The sequence below is a fragment of the Vitis riparia genome, chromosome 17 (genome assembly GCF_004353265.1).
Source record: "Vitis riparia cultivar Riparia Gloire de Montpellier isolate 1030 chromosome 17, EGFV_Vit.rip_1.0, whole genome shotgun sequence".
NCBI lineage: Eukaryota > Viridiplantae > Streptophyta > Magnoliopsida > Vitales > Vitaceae > Vitis > Vitis riparia.
The window spans coordinates 1,196,193-1,217,034 of NC_048447.1; the positions used below are offsets into that span (position 1 = coordinate 1,196,193).

At 33.4% G+C, this 20,842-nt stretch overlaps 1 protein-coding gene across 1 annotated transcript; it reads right to left on the reverse strand.

Moving 5' to 3' along the window:
- Window positions 1–16,035: 16,035 nt before the first annotated feature.
- On the reverse strand, window positions 16,036–20,402 carry LOC117904257 (uncharacterized protein At4g15970-like). The gene is made up of 4 exons (XM_034816778.1): window positions 20,179–20,402; window positions 19,093–19,458; window positions 17,108–17,586; window positions 16,036–16,278 (listed from the first exon to the last, which is right to left on the reverse strand). Exons 1-4 carry the CDS (start codon window positions 20,338–20,340, stop codon window positions 16,245–16,247), a joined length of 1,041 nt encoding a protein of 346 aa, XP_034672669.1. The 5' UTR covers window positions 20,341–20,402; the 3' UTR covers window positions 16,036–16,244.
- Window positions 20,403–20,842: the final 440 nt, after the last annotated feature.

Consider the following 20,842-nt stretch of genomic DNA (forward strand, 5'->3'; position numbering starts at 1 on the left):
AATTTGCATAATTATATTGTCATTTGTTTTGTACATTCTTATAATTTTATTTTGTCATCATCTTTCTGTATATTGTTTTATTCTTTTAATTTTGATATCCATGATTAATTAATTAATTGCCACAATTCCTTTAATTCGTTTAGTAGAGACCGTATGTATACGGGCTTAGAGGGGTGCTACAGCTCACCACCGTACCTTTCCAATAGGTAACTTGACTCCTGGATCCAGATTCGGTTTTTGCATACTTTCTTTTCCAAATAAAGAGTCACACAAGGTTTTCTTTCTTATTTTGTTTTCACTTTTAAAAAAATAAAACAAAAATAAGTGGCGACTCTAAGTCTTTTTAACAAAAAATCAAATTTCAATAATAATAAAAAAAAAAAAAAAAAAACAAGTATAGCCATCGAGTTGGGACGCACGTGAAAAACGCGGGTCCATAAAATGGCGACTCTGTTGGGGATGTTTAGAATGTCAAACTTGAACTCAAGTTGAGGGAACTATGGCGTTTGATTGGTCAATTAGTGGATACCCCTCTTTATGTGTATTTGTATGATTGGGTGTTGATTTCACGTTGAAAGCTTTGATATGTTTATCTACAATGCATGTTTGGTTATTATTGTTCATTGAAGATGTTCACCTGTTGATTATATCGATTGATTCTCTTACCTGCTTTTGCATAATGACTTTTCTTGTTGTATAATTATCTTACTTTCCTTTACATGTATATTCTCATTTTTGTATATCTCGTTCATATTGGTGTGAATGATTCTCTTTATTATATATTATCTTGTTTATCTTAACATATTGTTTACTCTTGTTATATACCTATCTTGCTTATCATATTCTTGCCTAGCTTGTGTGTAGATATGAGTGATATAGTTATTATTTGCATGACTGCTTGGTGCATGATTGTTATTCTTCTATGTAATGCATGTATTGCTTCTCAGTGTGGGACACACTTCTATCCCCTTACTTCCAACTCCCTAGTCTTGGTTGACCTTATTTCCCTTGATCTCGTATTTGATATGAGACTTGTTACTTTGTTTGCTCTTCCACTAAGCTAATGATTCAGAATGGGCTGTAGTGATGGGCTATGTATATATTTGGGAGCATTCTGGAGGAGGCCGACACATTGATGCTAATTGGAGTCCGATCTTTAAATATTTGTATAGCCTAGAGCTAGATTTCGGGATATTTGTGTGACCAGTATGTTTTCTCTCTTCTTAGTTTGATAGGATTTTCAAATGCACCCACACCGTTCACTATGCACCTTAGATTACCACTGAGTGCTAAGAGATATGAGAGCCTTCACCATTACGAAATCCTCTAGGAAGTGAGATAGTGCATGTGTGGAGGTGATGACCACCTTGCATGTGATTCGTTCCCAATTGGTGTCTCAGCTGATTCATGTCCAACTGGTGCTCTTTGATTGAGAGAGTAATCAACAAAATTTATAACCTATATCACCATGCATTAGGATAGCTTTAGCTAATATAGCATAGTGGCTCTAGGATCGTTCACTGGCAAGGGTTTTCAACTCACAACTGATACTGATTCAAAGTTAAATTGGTGCTTTTTCATTTCAAGGTTAGCTTAAGAACTAAAACACAAACTTTGGTTGAAAAAGGTTTTGTTTCAAGCTAACTAAAAAGAAAGTAATGGAAATTACTTATGAAGAAAAACATTCCTTGGAGGTTTGGGTTCATAGGGGAGGTTCCTTATGCAAAAACAGAGCTCCGGTCATTTGGTTAATTTCCTCGCATTAGAGAATTCACATATAGTCAATTCTCTAACCGGTGTTGTACAGATGTATCCTTTAAATGGATTTCAACTCTAATTCCCTCTCACTGATGCAACTTGCAATGGCTCGTGCCTCTCACCTAGCATTTTCCATTCAAGGTGATCTTTAACTTTGGACTTCCCTTCTCAAGCTCGCAAGAGATAACTAATGGATGTCTCCTTGGAGTCCAAAAGCTTACCAAGTGTTGGCAATTCTCGAAAATCCTACCTTCAAGTCACTTCCCAAAAGCTCGCAAGAGGTAAACTAGTGCATCTCCATGGACGGAGATCACTTGCCTTACCACGTGTTGGCTCAAGTGAATTGAAGGTGTTTTAAGTTAACTAAAAACATAGAAATCATTAAAGGAACACACTTTCTCTTCATTAATGGCTGAAACCACAAAGCTATAAATTCTTGCACTTGGAACCTTTCCCGGCAACCTTAGCTCCAAGGAACTAAAAGTCTAGCCACTCATTCTCTGAGGGAACTTCCTCATAGCTTGTTTAGCTAGTAAGAAAAAGAATGAGAAAACAAAAATATAGGAAAAAACAGAGCAAGTGCTCTGTAAAATATATTTCTTGCAAAATTGTACAAAAGATGCTTCCCTTAAACAAGCTCCCGAGATATTGATCTCTCTTTTTCTAAAGAAAATTACAAACTATATATAAGAGGTTATTCACCCTTTTCTCTTGCTTAAAGACTAAGGAATCCTATGATAGGTGGGTTACAAGGAGAGTTTGGGGATTTAGACATCAAATATCTAAAGCAAAATATCTCAAAATGTCGATCGCAAATATTGGGAAGCTTCAGGAGAAATTTCGTTGCACTGTGCCAAATGGAGACTTGGTCGTCAATTTTATCAGAGTTTGCTTTTTGATTGTGGGTGGAAATGGATCTGGCGAATCGCGAGTGTCTGACGAGCCAAGCTGTCCGGGGAATCTGAATTGGCGATTGCGGATGCTCTCCGGGTAAGTGCTATCAGAAGATCCGGACATGTCTGACGAGGAAGTTGAAACGTCCTCCTCTCCCATCCGGTTGTGAGATATCCGGAGAAGGTGGAATGAGCTATGCCGCGCGTCGCTATCCGGAGCAACTCCATCCAGATTCCCCAAGAGGACACGCGGCGCGCTCCCCTATCTGGACTCACTAGGGAAAAGCACATGGCACTTGTGAACATCACACCCCGGACGATAGCATATCCTATCCGGATATGTTGTCCGGATCATTGACTAAAGTGAGCAAGCCTTGCTACGTCATTCTGCCAGCCTGCCACAGCCCATGTTCCGCCGCCCTCCGATGGTGTGTCCGGACGCCATGTCCGGACATCTTTGCCATGGCTTCCAAAGAACTCTCCTCAATCTCGGATTGCTTTGGTGATCAAAAAGCTATCAAAACACCAAAACTTAACACAATTTGATTAGAATTGATTGCAAGGGTCCTTAATATGTTAATTGGGTTAAAAGGTGATAACTACTACTCAAAAGTATTTAAAAGAGTTAATTACAAGCTATCAAATAGCACTTTTTGAGTAGTAATCAGCATGGAAGCACCTCTGTCTCTTCAGAGGTGTGTAGGAGGTTGTGTACTGCAGCAGGGTACGAATGCTTCTGCTAAGGATCCTTTAAAGTGTTTTTTTTTCTTTTTAGAGCCACCTTAATCTTATAGGTTGAGCCTTAGATCTTTTGAATAGGATTTTTGTTCTTACACATGGGTGCATCTGAGAGCCTTCAGAGCCGCTTTAGTCACAGTTTGGATCCAATACTCCCTCTTTTGGTCTCTAATCGAGGGTCCTTAGATATCAGTGTGAGTTTGAGTATCAGTTTGACCACCATTTCCTATATGGTTTTGGTTTCTTCTTGTCGCTCGTTGAGTCTAGCACACTTTCTCCCTAAGGATTCAAATAGTCTTATTTTCTTGAGTCGACACATTCTTTTAGTTTGTTACCACTTTCTACTTGACGTTTTAGGATATGCTCATTGATCATGCTCACATTTTTACATTCTTCACTTGTCATGGGCTCGGTAGTTCATTCTTTGTTCGATTTGCCCATTTCTATTTTCAACCTGATATTTTTATTGCAGGAATGTAAAAGGCATGTTTTCATATTCACACCATTTTTGGGAGATCTGCCTTGATCATCTTATCATTTTCTTTACTTTGCTTTGAAATGATTATCTTTGAGATTATTATGGAGCATTTGGAGTATGGTTTGGCATATGATTCTAGAGGGTTGACGTGGTTATATCAGATGGACATCAATCTTTAGTATTGATCATTTGATGGCTTGAGAGGACGATGTTTGAGACCATGGTTGTAGGATGGGTGGCCTTCATTTCGGTTAGCTCACACCATTTTACCTTTATTGACATTTGAACCATTGTTGACCCTTTGAGCCTCGCATGAGCATCATAGCATTTTCTTTCTTATAGACTTGATCACCTTTTACACCAGGATAGGTGTCCTTCGATGTATATATGCTTTATTCATGAGTCTCATGAGCCATGGACTTATTGACTCATCTTCTTAAATTTTTTTTTATCGCCCTACCATCTTTTTTCATCATATCTTATTGTTTGTATCATTTGTTCTATCATTTGTCTTTGTCATCCCGTTTATTTCTATGCCATGAGTGATGATCTTTCACATTTCAATGCATGGAAGACAGTCATGTTCCTTTTCACATCTATCTTATGGGCATTGGTTCGGAGATCCTTAGTTGAGAAGGTCGTCTTGTCAGAGAGAGTTCATGTACATCATTATTTGAGAGTATATCCATTTCATTATGTATTCTTAGTGGAGCTCGTTTGTTGATATTTAGAGAATGTGCAAGTAAAAATAAAAATAAAAATAAAAAAACAAAAAAAAAAATGAGCAAAAAAAAGAAAGGAAAATAAATAAATAAATAAATAAATAAGCGCATGTATGTATGTATACAATGTCATCCTTCATTGAGGTTGCTTTTTTGAGTTAGTTGCTTATGAAAGTTTGTATGTCAACTTTTAGGAGACTTTCATCTTCTTGTGTTTATCTCGTTATGTATCTTATGTGTGAGAGATGAATGACCTTTTCATAGGGACTTCGAATTATTGTCTCCTTCATCAATCCATACGATGATGATTCGACTGTTTTTCATGACTTGATTTGAGTAAATCAACGCTCATTCATTTCCCTTTGATCTATTTGTTTTTCTCATGGTATCTGATTCATCAGCAGTTCGATATTCAGATCCATGATTTATGAGACTCTTTGCACATATTGCATTTTATACATGAGGGTATGGGGTTTTATCATTAAGATTATTGAGCTTAGTTTCCATTCATTTCTTCATCTTATTACCTTAGCCTACGTTACATCCTGAGTCTTAAGACCACCTTGAGGCCATGACATCACACATTATGTTTGATAGCTCTTATGTGGGCGATACTTGGGATTGGTTCGAGAGTATTTTGATTGTGATGGACCAGGAGTTATGGTATGATCCTACACTAGGGCATAGCCACCTCAGAGAGTTTTTTTTATCGGATATGCATCCATTCTGCTTGATACATCACATTGGAGCACACTTTTCTTGGTCGATGGTTGATTTTTTAGATGACCATTATGCCAAGGCATACTCCTCTCAATCGATGATGGATTTTTGAGTCATGGCCATCCCTCAGAAGAAATCAGGCATCCTTTTTCACATTGGAGCATGACAAATGATTGGTATATTTCATCTAGTGTACCTTACATAAGGGCATACCCCTCTCAACCAATGATGGTTTTTGAGGAATAGTTGTTCCTTAGAGGTGATTAGATTCCTTTTACATTGGAGTACGAGATATGATTGGGTGATTTCCTTGATGTGATTATAGGAGGATAGCCTTTTCATCATTGTTGATAGATTTTTGAGATGATTGGATCAGGACACAGACACTTGTGAGAGCATTTAGCGAAGTTTAATCATTTCAGATATTGCCCTATACTGGGGCATAACCCTTTCATTGGTGATTGAACTTAGAGATACCAGCTTACATCTGGGCATGATCGTGTCAGAGTGCATTTTTGTTGAGGCATACCACTTTGCTTGATCTTTTTCACATTGGGACATGATCTCTCTTTAGATGAGGTCGAATACTCTCTTCACGTTACCACAATGACTTTGAGGAGTGGAGATTCATTTTGATCAGATTATATATGATTGGTTGTACTTCTCCTATGATGCTTGATTTGGAGATGCTTACATTAGGGCATAGCTCACTCATCAGTGATGGATTTTTTGAGATGACAGTTTATGCTAGACACATACTTCCCAGATATTATCTTGCACTTAGAGCTTACCCATTTTGAGATGATGCATTCATACTGGGTCATAGCTACCTTACTGATTTTGACATTGAGACTGGACCTTCTATTTATGATTCTTATTTTTGATGGATTATAGAGTTGTTGACACCTTGGGTTTAGTCTTCTCAGCAAACCTAGTTTGATTTGGATATCCACTTACCTTTGTTACACACCCATACATCCTACATTTGGCATCATTATACCAACATCCATCTTATCAGAGCCTCACATATTTTGAGCCCACATATTTCACCATCTTACATGACCTTATCCCCTTCTTTTGATCAGAGGAGGATACAAACTAGTCTTAAGCTTTCTGGTTGAGTTTTCACATGCCTTTGGACATTAGGTTCAACATCTCCCATGATGGTTGGGCCTGTTAGACTGTTGATATATTTGCAATGATGTTTTCATGTTGATAGTTGACATGTTGTGTCTTGACTTGCTTACATTTTAGACTTAGAGTCTTGGTCAACATTTGTTTGGTCCATTATTTTAGTTTTTCTTTCTCATCATAGTTTAGGTGATGCTTGGTCTTGTTTAAGCATTTATTCATTGATGTTAGACTTTTTCATTACATCATCATTGAGCATATCCTAGAGTGTCTTGTATCGTGACATTCTGAGTTCATCAGATCTTTTGCATATTTTCTCACTACTCGATCTATTTTTTTATCTTTGCGGGTCGTCATACTGGGGCATACCCCTTTTAGCGCTCTTCTACTAGAGCATACCCCCTTCCTTGAGTTCATCAGATCTTTTGTAGATTTTCTCACTACTTGATCTATTTCTTAATCTTTGTGAGTCGTCATACTGGGGCATACCCTATTTAGCACTCTTCTACTAGAGCATACCCCCTCTTTGGGTTTATCACATCTCATGTTGATTTCATGGTTGTTAGACCCATTTGTCAATCTTTACGAGTTATCATCTAGGGCATCCCTCTACCGTTAGTTTGTTTAGGGCATCTCCCTTTCTTCTAGGTTGTTTAGGGCATCCTCCTTTCCTTCACCTTGTTTAGGGGCATCCCCCTTTCTTCTAGTTAGTTTAAGTCATTTCCATTTCCTTCAGTTTATTTAGGGCATTCCCCTATAGTTGGTTTGTTTAGGACATCCTTCTATTGTTAGTTTGTTTAAGGCACTCCCCATTTTCTCCAGTTTGTTTATGGCATCCCCCTACCTTCAGTTTATTTAGGGCATCCCATTTTTTAAGTTATCTTACCACCATGAATTGGATACCCATAGGCATTTCAGTTATCTTACCACCATGGATTGGACATCCATGGGCATTTTAGTGATTTAGACATCTATGGGCATTTTAGATTCACCACCATAGATCGGACATCTATGGGAATTTCAGATTCACCACCATAGATTGTGTATCTATGGGCATTTGTTACAGTTATCTCACCATCATAGATTTTCATCTATGAGCATTTATTTCAATTATCTTACCACCATAGATCAAACATCTATGGGCATTTCAGTTTCACCATCATAGATTATCATCTATGAGCCTCAATCAGATTTCACCACCATAGATTTTCATCTATGGGCCTTAATCAGTTTATCACCACCATGAATCGGACATCTATGGGCATTTCAAATTCACCACCATAGATTGTGTATCTATGGGCATTTGTTACAATTATCTCACCATTATAGATTTTCATCTATGAGCATTTGTTTCAGTTATCTTACCACTATAGATCAGACATACATAGGCATTTCAATTTCACCACCATAGATCAGACATTTATGGGCATTTCAAATTCACCATCATAGATCAGACATCTATGGGCATTTCAGATTCACCACCATAGATTTTCATCTATGGGCCTTGATCAGTTTTCACCACCATAGATTGTATATTTATGGGCATTTGTTATAGTTATCTCGCCATCATAGATTTTCATCTGTGAGCATTTGTTTCAATTATCTCACCACCATAGATTGGACATCTATGGGCATTTCAGTTGTATCACCACCATAGATTTTTATATGTGGGCCTTTGAGAGTTTCACCACCATAGATTGATCTATGGGCATTTTAGTTATATTACCACCATAGGACTTCACCTATAGGCTTTCTCATTTAGTGTTTAGAGTTAGCTTTTTGGTTTGGCTTTCAGAGCCATTCTTTTCTCAGTTTAGCATTTAGAGTCAGTCTTATCATTCAAAGCCACAATTCTTGATATTCATGATCACTAGCATTACATGCTTTGTTTTCACAGTATCGTATTCCATCTTACTTCTCTCTTTATTGCATATGTGCTTCTCACTTCATTATGATATTCTAGAGTTTTTTTCTCATCTTTTGTGCAGGATATAGCTCTGTGAGCTCGTAGCATGTGTCTTGATTGTATTGTTGGATACCCTATGCTTTGTGTCATCATATGTTACATGTATGGTTTTTTTTTCCTTTGTACGCTTTCATTCATGTGCTCCTTAGTGGTTCGACTGCTACTCGACTTCAACATCAATTTTCGAGTCACTTTTGGAGACTTTTATAAGGGAGTTTGGATCCATAGTGTATCTTTAGAGGCACCTTAGGAGTTTTTGTTCTTGCCATTTTTATAGGGTTTTAGAGCCTCTCTATTCTTGTTTTGGTTTAAGAGAGCTTGTGTCATACTAGGACAAATTTGGTAGTCTTTCTTTTTCTTCGGCAGAGCCCACTCTGTTTCTCTTGTGTATACACTCACTTTATTTGTAAACTTTACTGAAGAGGGGCATATTTGTAGACCTCAAAATTTGTCCAAATTTTATTTTTACATTAATTTTGAGCCCAATTTTGTCATTAGATTTTAAATCATGTTTACATGTGATATTTTTTACCCACTCACCTTTTAATTCTTAGTTTTTTTTTTTGTATATTGTTTTATTGTATTATTATTATTATTATTATTATTATTATTATTATTATTATTATTATTATTATATATTTTATTTTTATTTCTTTTTCTTTTTCTTTTCTTTTTTCTTTCTTTTCTCTCTCATCTCTCCTCTCTCTTCCTACCTTCTCCAACTACCCCACCCACTCTCTCTCTCTCTCTCACCCATACCCCCATGTCACCTCCCCCCTCTCTCGTCTCTTCCTATTTTTCATTTTTTTCTTCCTCTCAAACTCCAACACATGGCGGCCCCTATTTTCCCTTCCATTTTTTTCTCCTCCCCATGGCCCTTCCCTCTGCACTGCCATTTTCTAGAGACTCCCACAGTCACACGCTCCCCATCTTCCTTTATTGTCTTTTTTTCTTTCTTTTTTTCTCTTCATTTTTCTTTCTTGTTCCCCTTCCCACACTCCACGACCACTACCGGCCAACCACCGCCCGTCACTACCAGCCAATCACTATTAATAATAATAATAATAATACATTATATTTTTATTTCTTTTTCTTTTCTTCATTTTCTTTTTTCTTTCTTTTCTCTCTCCTCTCTCTTCCTACCTTCCTAACTACCCCACCCACTCTCTCTCTCTCTCTCTCACCCGTACCCTCACGTCACCTCCCCCCATCTCTCGTCTTTTTTTTTTTTTTTTTTTTTTCTTCCTCCCAAACTCCCACACATGGCAGCCTCCATTTTCCCTTCCATTTTTTCTCCTCCCCACGGCCTTTCCCTTTACACTGCCATTTTCCAGAGTCTCCCTCTATCACACACTCCCCATCTTCCTTTATTTTTTTTCTTTCTCTTCATTTTTTTTTGTGTTCCATTTCCCACACTCCATGACCACTATCGGCCAGCCACCACCCGTCAGTGTTGGCAGCCACCGCCCGCCACCGCCAGCCAGTCACTGTTAGCTAGCAATCCAGCCATCCATATTTCTAAAAAAAAAAAGGTAAATTTCCTTTTTACTTTATTTTATTTTATTTTTTATCTTTTTTATTTTTTATTTTGGTTTGCACAATAATTGATTTGGAATTGGGCCTATTGGTTATTGGTTATTTATTTGGGCTTATTGGATTGGGCTTGAGACATTATTTTCTTTGTTCATGTGTATTATTAATGTGGGCTTGTTAATTGATATGAATTTTGGCCCCACAATGTGGGTGAAATTTGTTGGATGACTTGAATATTTGATATGGGCTTGGCCAATTTGAACTATTTAATTTGGATATGGGACAATTGTGGTGTATGTTAAATTAGGCTTGGATTATGGGATATTAAATCTAGGCCTAGTAGAATTTATTTTAATTTATCCAATTTTAGGTTTGGTTGATTGTGTTTGTATTTTGGTTATTAATTTGAATATTTTGGGCTAAGACCTATTGTAATTTGGGCTCATTTTACTTGATGAAATTTGTTGAACTAATTTGAAATTTGAATTTGGGCTTGAATATTTATTGTGAATTTTATACTTTTCTAGATATTTACATTTGGACTATTTTTGTTTTTGCATGGGCCCATTTTGCAATTCTGTTGGCTGGGTGCGGATTTATGACACGTGGAGCATGGAATTTTATGGAAGAAAGTGAGACTCGAAAAGCCGTGGAAAGACATTAAGCTTGTTGTAAGTTTGTTTTGGTACGCATTTTTTTTTCTCACTACTATTTGGTTTTATTTTTATTGGTTTCTATAAATATTTGTTTGTATATATTTACTTGTTGTGTACAAAATTAAACATCGAACAAGCCACAAATTTTGTTTAAATAAAAGGAATAATTCAGTAAATATGTTTTAATGAAATAATAATTTTAAAATATTCTTCTTAATAAAAGAAAGTTTTTTTATTAATAAAAATTAAAAAAAAAATGCTTTTATAAAAATCCAAAAACAAATTGTTTTAATAGAATTTGAAAATTTGTTTTTAATAATAATTGTCTAAAAAAAATTTAAAAAAAAAAAATTGTCCAAAATTTTTTTGTAAATAAAGTTGTCCCAAACATTAATTTTTAATTAAAAATTCTTTTACAAATAAAGTTATATATATATATATATATATATATATATATAAGTTGCTTTTATTAAATGAAAAAAAATTGAAATATTTTTGTAAATAAAATTGTAAAAATTCATTATTTGCTAGTAAAAGCAAGTAAAAAAAAATAATTTTTATGCCCAAATTGAAATTTTGTAATAAATTCTTTTGATACAATAATTGTAAATAACTTTCTTTCTTTTTTTTTTTTTAATTGAATACAAATGAAATTGAGAAAATAAATTGACTCTTTTTTATAAATAAATAAATTGAAATCATTAATTCAAAATCATTTTTAATAAAATCATTTGAAATTTCTTGAAAACTATTTTTTTTTTTAACATCATTTTTTATAATTAGTTCAATAAATCAATTTGCATAATTCTATTGTCATTTGTTTTGTACATTCTTGTAATTTTATTTTGTCATCATCTTTGTGTATATTGTTTCATTCTTTTAATTTTGGTACCCATGATTGATTAAATAATTGCCACAATTCACTTAATTTGTTTAGTAGAGACCGTATATACGGGCTTAGAGGGGTGCTACGACTCACCACCATACCTTCCCAATAGGTAACTTGACCCTCGGATCCAGATTCGATTTTTGCAGACATGTCTTTTCCAAATAAGGAGTCACACAATGTTTTCTTTCTTATTTTGTTTTCCCTTTAAAAAAATAAAACAAAAATAAGTAGCGACTCTCAGTCTTTTTAAAAAAAAAAATCAAAATTTCAATAAATAAAAAAGCGAGTATAGCCGTCAAGTGGGAACACACGTGAAAAACACAGGTCCACAAAAGAACGACTCTGTTGGGGATGTTTAGAAGGTCGAAGAACTCAAATTGAGGAAAATATGACGTTTGATTGGTCAATCAGTGGATACCTCTCTCTGTGTGTATTTGTATGATTGGGTGTTGATTACACATTGAAAGCTTTGATATGTTTATCTATGATGCATGTTTGGTTATTATTGTTCATTGGAGATGTTCACATGTTGATTATATCGATTGATTCTCTTACCTGCTTTTGCATAGTGACTCTTCTTGTTGTACGATTATCTTACTTTCCTTTACATGTATATTCTCATTTTTGTATATATCGTTCATATTGGTGTGATTGATTCTCCTTATTGTATATTATCTTGTTTATCTCAACATATTACTTATTCTTGTTATATACCTATCTTGTTTATCATATTCTTGTCTAGCTTGTGTGTAGATATGAGTGCTATACATGTTATTTGCATGACTACTTGGTGCAAGACTGTTATTCTTCTATGTGATGCATGTATTGCTTATCAATGTGGGACACACATCTATCCCCTTACCTCCAACTCCCTAGTCTTGATCGACCTTATTTCCCTTGGTCTCGTATTTGATATGAGATTTGTTACTTTGTTTGCTCTTCCACAGAGCTAATGATTCGGAATGGGGTTTACTGATGGGCTATGTATATATTTGGGAGCATTCTGGAGGAGGTCGACACATTGATGCTAATTGGAGTCCGATCTTTAAAGATTTGCATAGCCTAAAGCTAGATTTCAGGATATTTGTGTGACTAGTGTGTTTTCTTTCTGCTTAGTTTAATAGGATTTTCGGATGCACCCACACCATTCACTATGCACCTTAGATTACCATTGAGTGCTAAGAGATGTGAGAGCCTTCACCATTAGGAAACCCTCTAGGATGCGATATAGTGCATGTGTGGAGGTGATGACCACCTTGCATGGAAGCGCCCCTGTCTCTTCGGAGGTGTGTAGGAGGTTGCGTACCACGGGAGGGTATGATTGCTTTGCTAAGGATCCTTTAAAGTCCATTCTTTTTTCTTTTTAGAGCCACCTTAACCTTGTAGGTTGAGCCTTAGATCTTTTTATTAGGATTTTCGTTCTTACACGTGGGTGTATCTGAGAGCCTTCAAGGCCACTTTAGTCATAGTTTGGATCCAATACTCCCTCTTTTAGTCTCCAATTGAGAGTGCTTAGATATCAGTGCAAGTTTGAGTATCAGTTTGACCACTGTTTCCTATATGGTTTTGGTTTCTTCTTGTCGCTCGTTGAGTCTAGCACACTTTCTCCCTAGGGCTTCAGATAGTCTTATTTTCTTGAGTCGACACATTCTTTCGGTTTGTTGTCACTTTGTACTTGACGTTTTGGGATATGCTCATTGATCATGCTCACATTTTTACATTCTTCACTTATCATTGGCTCGGTACTTCATTCTTTGTTCGATTTGCCTATTTCTATTCTCAACCCGATATTTTTATTACAAGGAGGTGAAAGGCATGTTTTCGCTTTCACACCATTTTTGGGAGATCCACCTTGATCACCTTATCATTTTTCTTTATGGAGGTCGAGTTGAAAGTAAATTAGGGATATTTTGTTATAAATGGAGTATCGATCTCATGATAGTGTTGTTTTTCACACCTCATTCATTTTCTAGATCATTTATAGAAATTCTTTAGCCACATTTGTAGTCATCTCATAGTGGACACTTTTATGACTTTAGAGTCTTTGTCATACATCCAAATTTTGATTATCATCACATGACCACACATCATGTGTTGTGCTAGTGTTTTTTACTTGAGGCATCTCTTCACTTGCACATTGTGGTCTTGAAGGTTGACCTATCATGGAGGATATTGAGCTTATTAGCCTAGGATCGGAGATTTGACCTAGGGAGTTTAAGACTATGACCCATCTTTTTATGATCAAAGCGGTACCTTACTTACTCCCACACTTGGACTTTGTTTCAACCTACATTTATCTGTTGTGAGTTTTACACAACATCACCCTTGACACCATTACATGACCTTTCCATCACTAGTTGTTCTAGCTTTGCATATTTTCTTTGATCCTACCAAGTAGAGCATGAGGAGTTTGAGCCCAAGGTTGGTCTTGCTTGGAGAAGGATGGCTTATGATCTTTGGGTGGCTTACGATGTGTGGATTGGTCTGTTACCTAATGGGACTGTCACTTATTTTGCCATGAGTATAGAGATTGATTTTGTATAATGAGATTTGGTTTGTGATGAGTAGTTGTGCCTGATGGGATTTTCATTTACTTTACTTTGAAAAGATTATCTTTGAGATTATTATGGAGTATGATTTGGCATATGGTCCAGAGGGTTGACGTGTTTATATCAGATGGACATCAATCTTTAGTATCAATCATTTAAGGGCTTGAGAGCACAATGTTTGAGACCATGGTTATAGGATGGCTGGCCTTCATTTCGGTTAGCTCACGCCCTTTTACATTTATTGACATCTGGACCATTGCTAACCCTTTGAGCCTCGCATGAGCATCATAGTCTTTTCTTTCTTATAGCCTTGATCACCTTTTACACCAGGATAAGGGCCCTTCGGTGTATACATGCTTTATTCATGAGTCATGGACTTATTGACTCATCTTCTTCATTATTTTTTTTATCGTCCAACCATCGTTTTTCATCATACCTCATTGTTTATATCATTTGTTCTATCCTTTGTCTTTGTCATCCCATTTCTTTCTATGCCATGAGTGATGATCTTTCACATTTCAATGCATGGAAGACGGTCATGTCCATTTTCACTTCTATCTCATGGGCATTGGTTTGGAGATCTTTAGTTTAGAAGGTCAACTTGTCAGAGAGAGTTCATGTACATCATTATTTGAGAGTATATACATTTCATTATGTATTCTTAGTGGAGCTCGTTTGTTGATATTTAGAGAATGTGCAAGTAAAAATAAATAAAAAATAAAAAAGCAAAAAAAAAAAGGAAGGAAAAAAATAAATAAATAAATAAGTGCATGTATGTATGTATATAGTGTCATCCTTCATTGAGGTTGCTTTATTGAGTTAGTTGCTTATGAAAGTTTGTATGTGAACTTTCAGGAGACTTTCATCTTCTTGTGTCTATCTCGTTGTGTATCTTATGTGTGAGAGATGAATGACCTTTTCCGTTTTGTTTTTTTTTTCTTCCTTCCCAATTCTTCTTGTGTCCCCAATTTGTATAAGTCACTTTTCTTAAATGAAAACAAATTGAAATACTTTTGTAAATAAAATTATAAATTTTTTTTCTAGTAAAAGCAAGTAAAAAAATAATTTTTGTGCCCAAATTGAAATTTTGTAATAAATTCTTTTGATACAATAATTGTAAATAACTTTAAAAAAAAAAATTGAACACAAATAAAATTGAGAAAATAAATTGACTCTTTTTTGTAAATAAATAAATTGAAATCATTAATTCAAAATCATTTTTAATAAAATCCTTTGAAATTTCTTGAAAACTAATTTTTTTTAATATCATTTTTTCTAATTAGTTCAATAAATCAATTTGCATAATTTTATTGTCATTTGTTTTGTACATTCTTGTAATTTTATTTTGTAATCATCTTTGTGTATATTATTTCATTCTTTTAATCTTGGTATCCATGATTAATTAATTAATTGTCACAATTCCCTTAATTTGTTTAGTAGATACCGTACATATACGAGCTTAGAGGGGTGTTACGGCTCACCACCGTACTTTCCCAATAGGTAACTTAATCCCCAAATCCAAATTCGATTTTTCCAAACATGTCTTTTGTAAATAAGGAGTCACATAGAATTTTTTTTCTTATTTTGTTTTCCCTTTAAAAAAAATAAAACAAAAATAAGTGGCAATTCCAAATATTTTTTCAAAAAAAAATCATATTTTTAATAAATAAAAAAGCGAGTATCGTTGTCAAGTGGGGACATACATGAAAAATGCGAGTCTACATTTGTATAATTATTTTTAAAAACAATTCTTAGAAAACAAGTGAAAAAAAATAAAAAACAATTAAAAGATATTATCTAAAAACACTATATTTTATGTTCTTAAAAAAAAAAAAAAAAGTTTTTATTGCCAAATAAGTTTTCATGATATTTTGTTCTGAAGAACAGAAAATTGTTTTAAAAAATAGTTATCAAATGTGTTAGTAAAAGTGATACAAAACTTATGTAACATAATCACACGTGGTACAAGATTGTGTAATTACATCTTAATAACACATTAAACTTATAAAATGAAATACAATTTAATGTCACCATAAGTGTTTAAAGAAGAATTCAATTAAATAACTACAAAAAAAAAAGAAAAAAAAAAAAAAAAGAAAAAAATTGGAAACATGAACAAACCAATCTATAAAAGCTAATATGCTTCTTGAACCCAAAAAAATACATGTGCAGATACGAGAAATAGTTGCTTCCCGTATCAGCATTGATCTTCTATGGTGAATGACGCTCATGGAAGGCTTTAAGACTGGATGTCAGCAACAACAAAAAATAAAATAAAAATAATGTATCGGCTAAATAATTAAATAATAAATAAATGAATAAATAATGTCATTATATCAAAGTGGGTTTGTTTACAATTTAATAAATTTTAAATGTTGAAACTCAAAAAAGCGTCTCACTAGGAGTTTAAGTTAGTTGAGAAAAACACTTAGGCATTAAATCCTTTTTGATAAAAAGATGGAGTCGGTATTTGTTTTTTTCCTTAATTTTAAATAGAATTTAAAATTAAATAGTGTTAAACATTACATTATTTGTTTTTATAATATTTTATTTCTATTAAATATTAAAAATTTAAAAAACCAACATGTTACTTTTTTATTTAAAAATAAATAAATATTTTAATTTTAGTTGAATAATTTTTTCCATTCAGCCAAAATTTTTTAATAAGTCATAAAAAATAAATTAAAAAAAACAAACAACTTAAAATTTAAAAGCAAATTACTTTCAATAAAAAGGTAAAAAACCGAACACCCTCTTAATCTCTTTTAATAGATAGAAAGGGATTTTAGAAAGTAAAAATGTTGCACCTAGTATTATGCATAAATTTAATTGGGAAGAGATTTTTAGAAGATTTTTTATTTTCTTATTTTAAAAAGTTTCTAGCTAAAAAAATAAAGGTAAGTGGTTTCCTTATATTTGGATACCATGAAAACAAATGAGGAAAAAATACTATTAAAAAAAATGGAGGAAAATAGTAAAACATACCGCCCCTCTCTCTTTTTTTTCTTAAAAAGGTGAAAAAAGTTTTAAAAAAGGTTAATTAAATACTTTATATATATATATATAGTACGTACCTGCAGTTTTGTGGAACCGTCCAAGATGATGAAGTTGGATTTGTATTTGGTGTGAATGACGTAAATTTTCTCCAATCATGAAGCATAATTCCAAGATCATGAATTTTGTTACCAAGTCCAACACAGCAATTTGCATGCATGGTGCAAACGAGATTAAGATCTTTGCTACGCTGACAAAATCCACCAAAGTAAGCCGTATCCAAGAACCTCATTTTCAATCCAATCTTTGTTATGAATGGATCATGCTTAATCTTATTAAGTACATCTTGATCATGATTCCCTGGATAATTGACCCTCGAGGAGTACCAAAACTTATAAAATTTTATGGTTCGATCATTGGATTTCACATACGTAAAACCTCCATTTGGTGAGTTGTTTACATCACTGGAGTTGCCATTGAAGTAGTCACATGCAATTTGAAAATCACCCTTCGAATCAAAATGTTGGAATGGGTCTCGAAACCACATGATATCGGCATCCTAAAACAAGACATAATTAGCTATATCATTAAAAAAAATTAAAAATTGTATTATTTATATGATGCCAAAAATGTAAGAAAAATAAATTACATCGTCATCTTAATTAACCCATTTATGCTTTCCTAAGCTTATCCGATTAAAGGGGGTAATTCCATTGTCATCCCTAGAGTTAACTCCCTTATTCCACCTTTTATATATAGAATTAGAGCAAGATGCATAATGAAGACGACCCATTAAAAATGAGAGATATAAGCCTTATCTTTAGGCTTCTCACAAATTAAAGAATACGATGATCAACGATATATGTTTATGTCATCAATTTATTAAGATAAATGTAAGCCAAAAAATTGAAACTACATATGAGAAAGAGTGTTTGAGCGATGTTGGCCTTATTTTTAAACTTTACACAAATTAAAGAATCAAATTACCAATGTATGTTTATTTCATCAATATTATTAAGTCGAGATGTAAGCCTTATTTTTAAACTTTACACAAATTAAAGAATCAAATTATCAATGTATGTTTATTTCATCAATTTATTAAGCTAAGATGTAAGCCTTATTTTTAAACTTTACACAAATTAAAGAATCAGATTACCAATGTATGTTTATTTCATCAATTTATTAAGCCGAGATGTAAGCCTTATTTTTAAACTTTACATAAATTAAAGAATCAAATTACCAATGTATGTTTATTTCATCAATTTATTAAGCCAAGATGAAAGCCCAAAAATGGAAACTATATATGAGAAAGAGTGTCTGAAAGATATAAGCCTTATTTGTAAACTTTTCACAAATTAAAGAATAAGATGACCAATTTATCCTTATTTCATCAATTTATTAAAGCCGGATGCAAGCCTGAAAATGGAAACTACATATAAAAAAAGTGTGAGAGAGCATGCATGATATATATTGTAGACTTAACTCTTACAAACTTAAATTTTTAGAAATATAATTGGTTGTTTAATATGGTATTAAAATATTGTATGGTGGGAGGTCATATATTTGAACCTCACTAAATAATATTTTTTTTCCTAATTTATTAAAGCTCAAAAGAGACCGATTGTGGTTGTTTGTCTATGACCACATGCGGGTATGGGGTTGTACATGGACCATAATATATATCATGTTCTCCAATACCCTCTCTTGCCTCCATTTTTGGGTTTACATATGGTCCCTCACGTGCACTACCCTCCATTAAATAAAAATTTAATATCATGTTGAACAACCAATTCTAAGCCGATAATACAAATCATGCTTTTCAACACCCTCCCTCACGTGTAATCTTTATTTTTTAGGTTTACATATGAGTTTAATAAATTTCAAATTCTTGATTTCAGAATATTGGTCGTTGCACCGTAAATGTGTTAGAAGGAAAAAAAAAAAAAAAAAAAAGTTGCATATGCCCTAAAACTTTAAAAATTTGTAGCCCTACATGTCATGTGAAACCTTCCCCCTTTAAAAAACTAAGTAAAAAAATCAAGAGAGAGAGGAATAGTAGTAGTACCGTGAAAATGAAGTTGTATCTCATCTTAAGTACAGAACGCAAAAAATCAATCCTTCTCCACATCATCTCCAAGTAGTCGTGACTCATAAAGAAGGCTTCCTTTGAAAAATCCATCTCTTTGGTTTTGAGAGCATAACAATGGGGATGTAAAGTTAGGCATCGAGCATACGCCTTTGGGTCCAACGTTATAATCACCAAATGATTCAAAAGCCTCTGGGTGTTGTTTCCAATTCTGAAGCTCTCAAGAAATAGATCAAGTAATGAATTATTTGCTGCCCATGCTTCATTCACTGTTGTTAAGATAACAGTTTTGTCTCCCATTGCTGCATTTTTCAGAATCTTATCTAATTTATATGCCTCCTTCCCCTAAAACATTGTTAGAAATCAAACTAATTAGTCAAAATTCTTCCAAAAGTCATAGAATTTCTTCTTCTTTATTATATCCCACACGTGTATTATAATTTTTTTTTTTTTTATTAGTGAAAACTCAAAAAAAAGTCAAATAAAATTTGTAAATTTTATATTTATTTTTCACAATAAAAAGATAACTAAATAAATAAATAAATGTGTTTCTCTTTGCATCCACTGAATAGTTAAACATCACTCTCAATCATATAAAGATTGGTAACTGACCACATATTTTGCCCTATACTTTTTCTCCAAATTATCTAAGCTTTTTTAAATAAATATTAACAAAAAAAAAAAAAAAAAAAAAACAAAGGCGATTTTTCTTAGCTAAATTTCTCTCTTTTTACTAAGCCAAAAAGAGAAAAATCTTCTTGAGATGCTTCTTTTTTTTTTTCTCCGATGAATTATTTAATTTCCCCCAATAGCTTAACTCAAAATTTTAAAAAAGGAAATATATAGCCATGTTATTTTCTGCTAATGAATTATTAAAGTCCACAAACAGATACAATTTTCATATATTTTACCCATAAAAATTCATCTAAAAATTATCCTTAAAACATTTTATTTTTCACATGAATTTGCCCATAACTCATTCTATATATATATATATATATATAAGAACACAAAAAGGTCAAAAAACCCTAAAAAAAGAGTAGGAAGAAGAAGGGAACTACCAACCTTTGCAGAGATGGGTAGAAACTGGAAAGAGAAGGCAGAATTGTAGAAGAAGAAGCATGGAACCACAACAAAGGCAGCCGTAAACACTGTAATCTTAACGATTCTTCTCAGGAGGGTGGTGTCGTACGACGCCGTTTTGGCTTCGCTTATGATAACTTCCATGGCGTCTGTGCTTCTCTGTGGAAGTAATCTTCTTCTCCTTATCCCAATGAACGAATACCCAATTTGTACAAAATGAGTAAAAACAAAAATAAAATAAATGAAGTCTGAGATAGTGAAATTGACAATGAAAGGCCCACTCACATGACACTTATGTATTATTAAAATATTAAAATATTATTTATTTATTTATTTATATAATAAAAAAATCAGAAGACTTTTCCAATTCGTTGTTTGTATGGCTTGAATTTGCCAATAGACTTTTCACATATTGATGGTTTGAATTCCCAAACACATTATTCCCATGGAATTTTCTTTTTTCTTTTTTATTTATTAAAAAAAAAAAACACAACAGTTTGATTTTCTGTGGAGTTTATGATCTAGAATTGATACCAATTTTTCAACATAAAGGTTTCTCATATTAAAATTATATATATTATTTTTCATTTTGCAGCATAAAATATTAATTTTTATTTTTTCAATTTCAATTTTTTTTTTCTTTTTT

Bases quoted from the DNA above. Each gene is read 5' to 3' on its own strand.
- LOC117904257 (XM_034816778.1), bottom strand. From the start codon at position 20,340: ATGGAAGTTATCATAAGCGAAGCCAAAACGGCGTCGTACGACACCACC. The intron at 19,459-20,178 runs GTTGGTAGTTCC...ACAATGTTTTAG, and splicing joins TTCTACCCATCTCTGCAAAG to GGGAAGGAGGCATATAAATT. The intron at 17,587-19,092 runs GTACTACTACTA...GTCTTGTTTTAG, and splicing joins GATACAACTTCATTTTCACG to GATGCCGATATCATGTGGTT.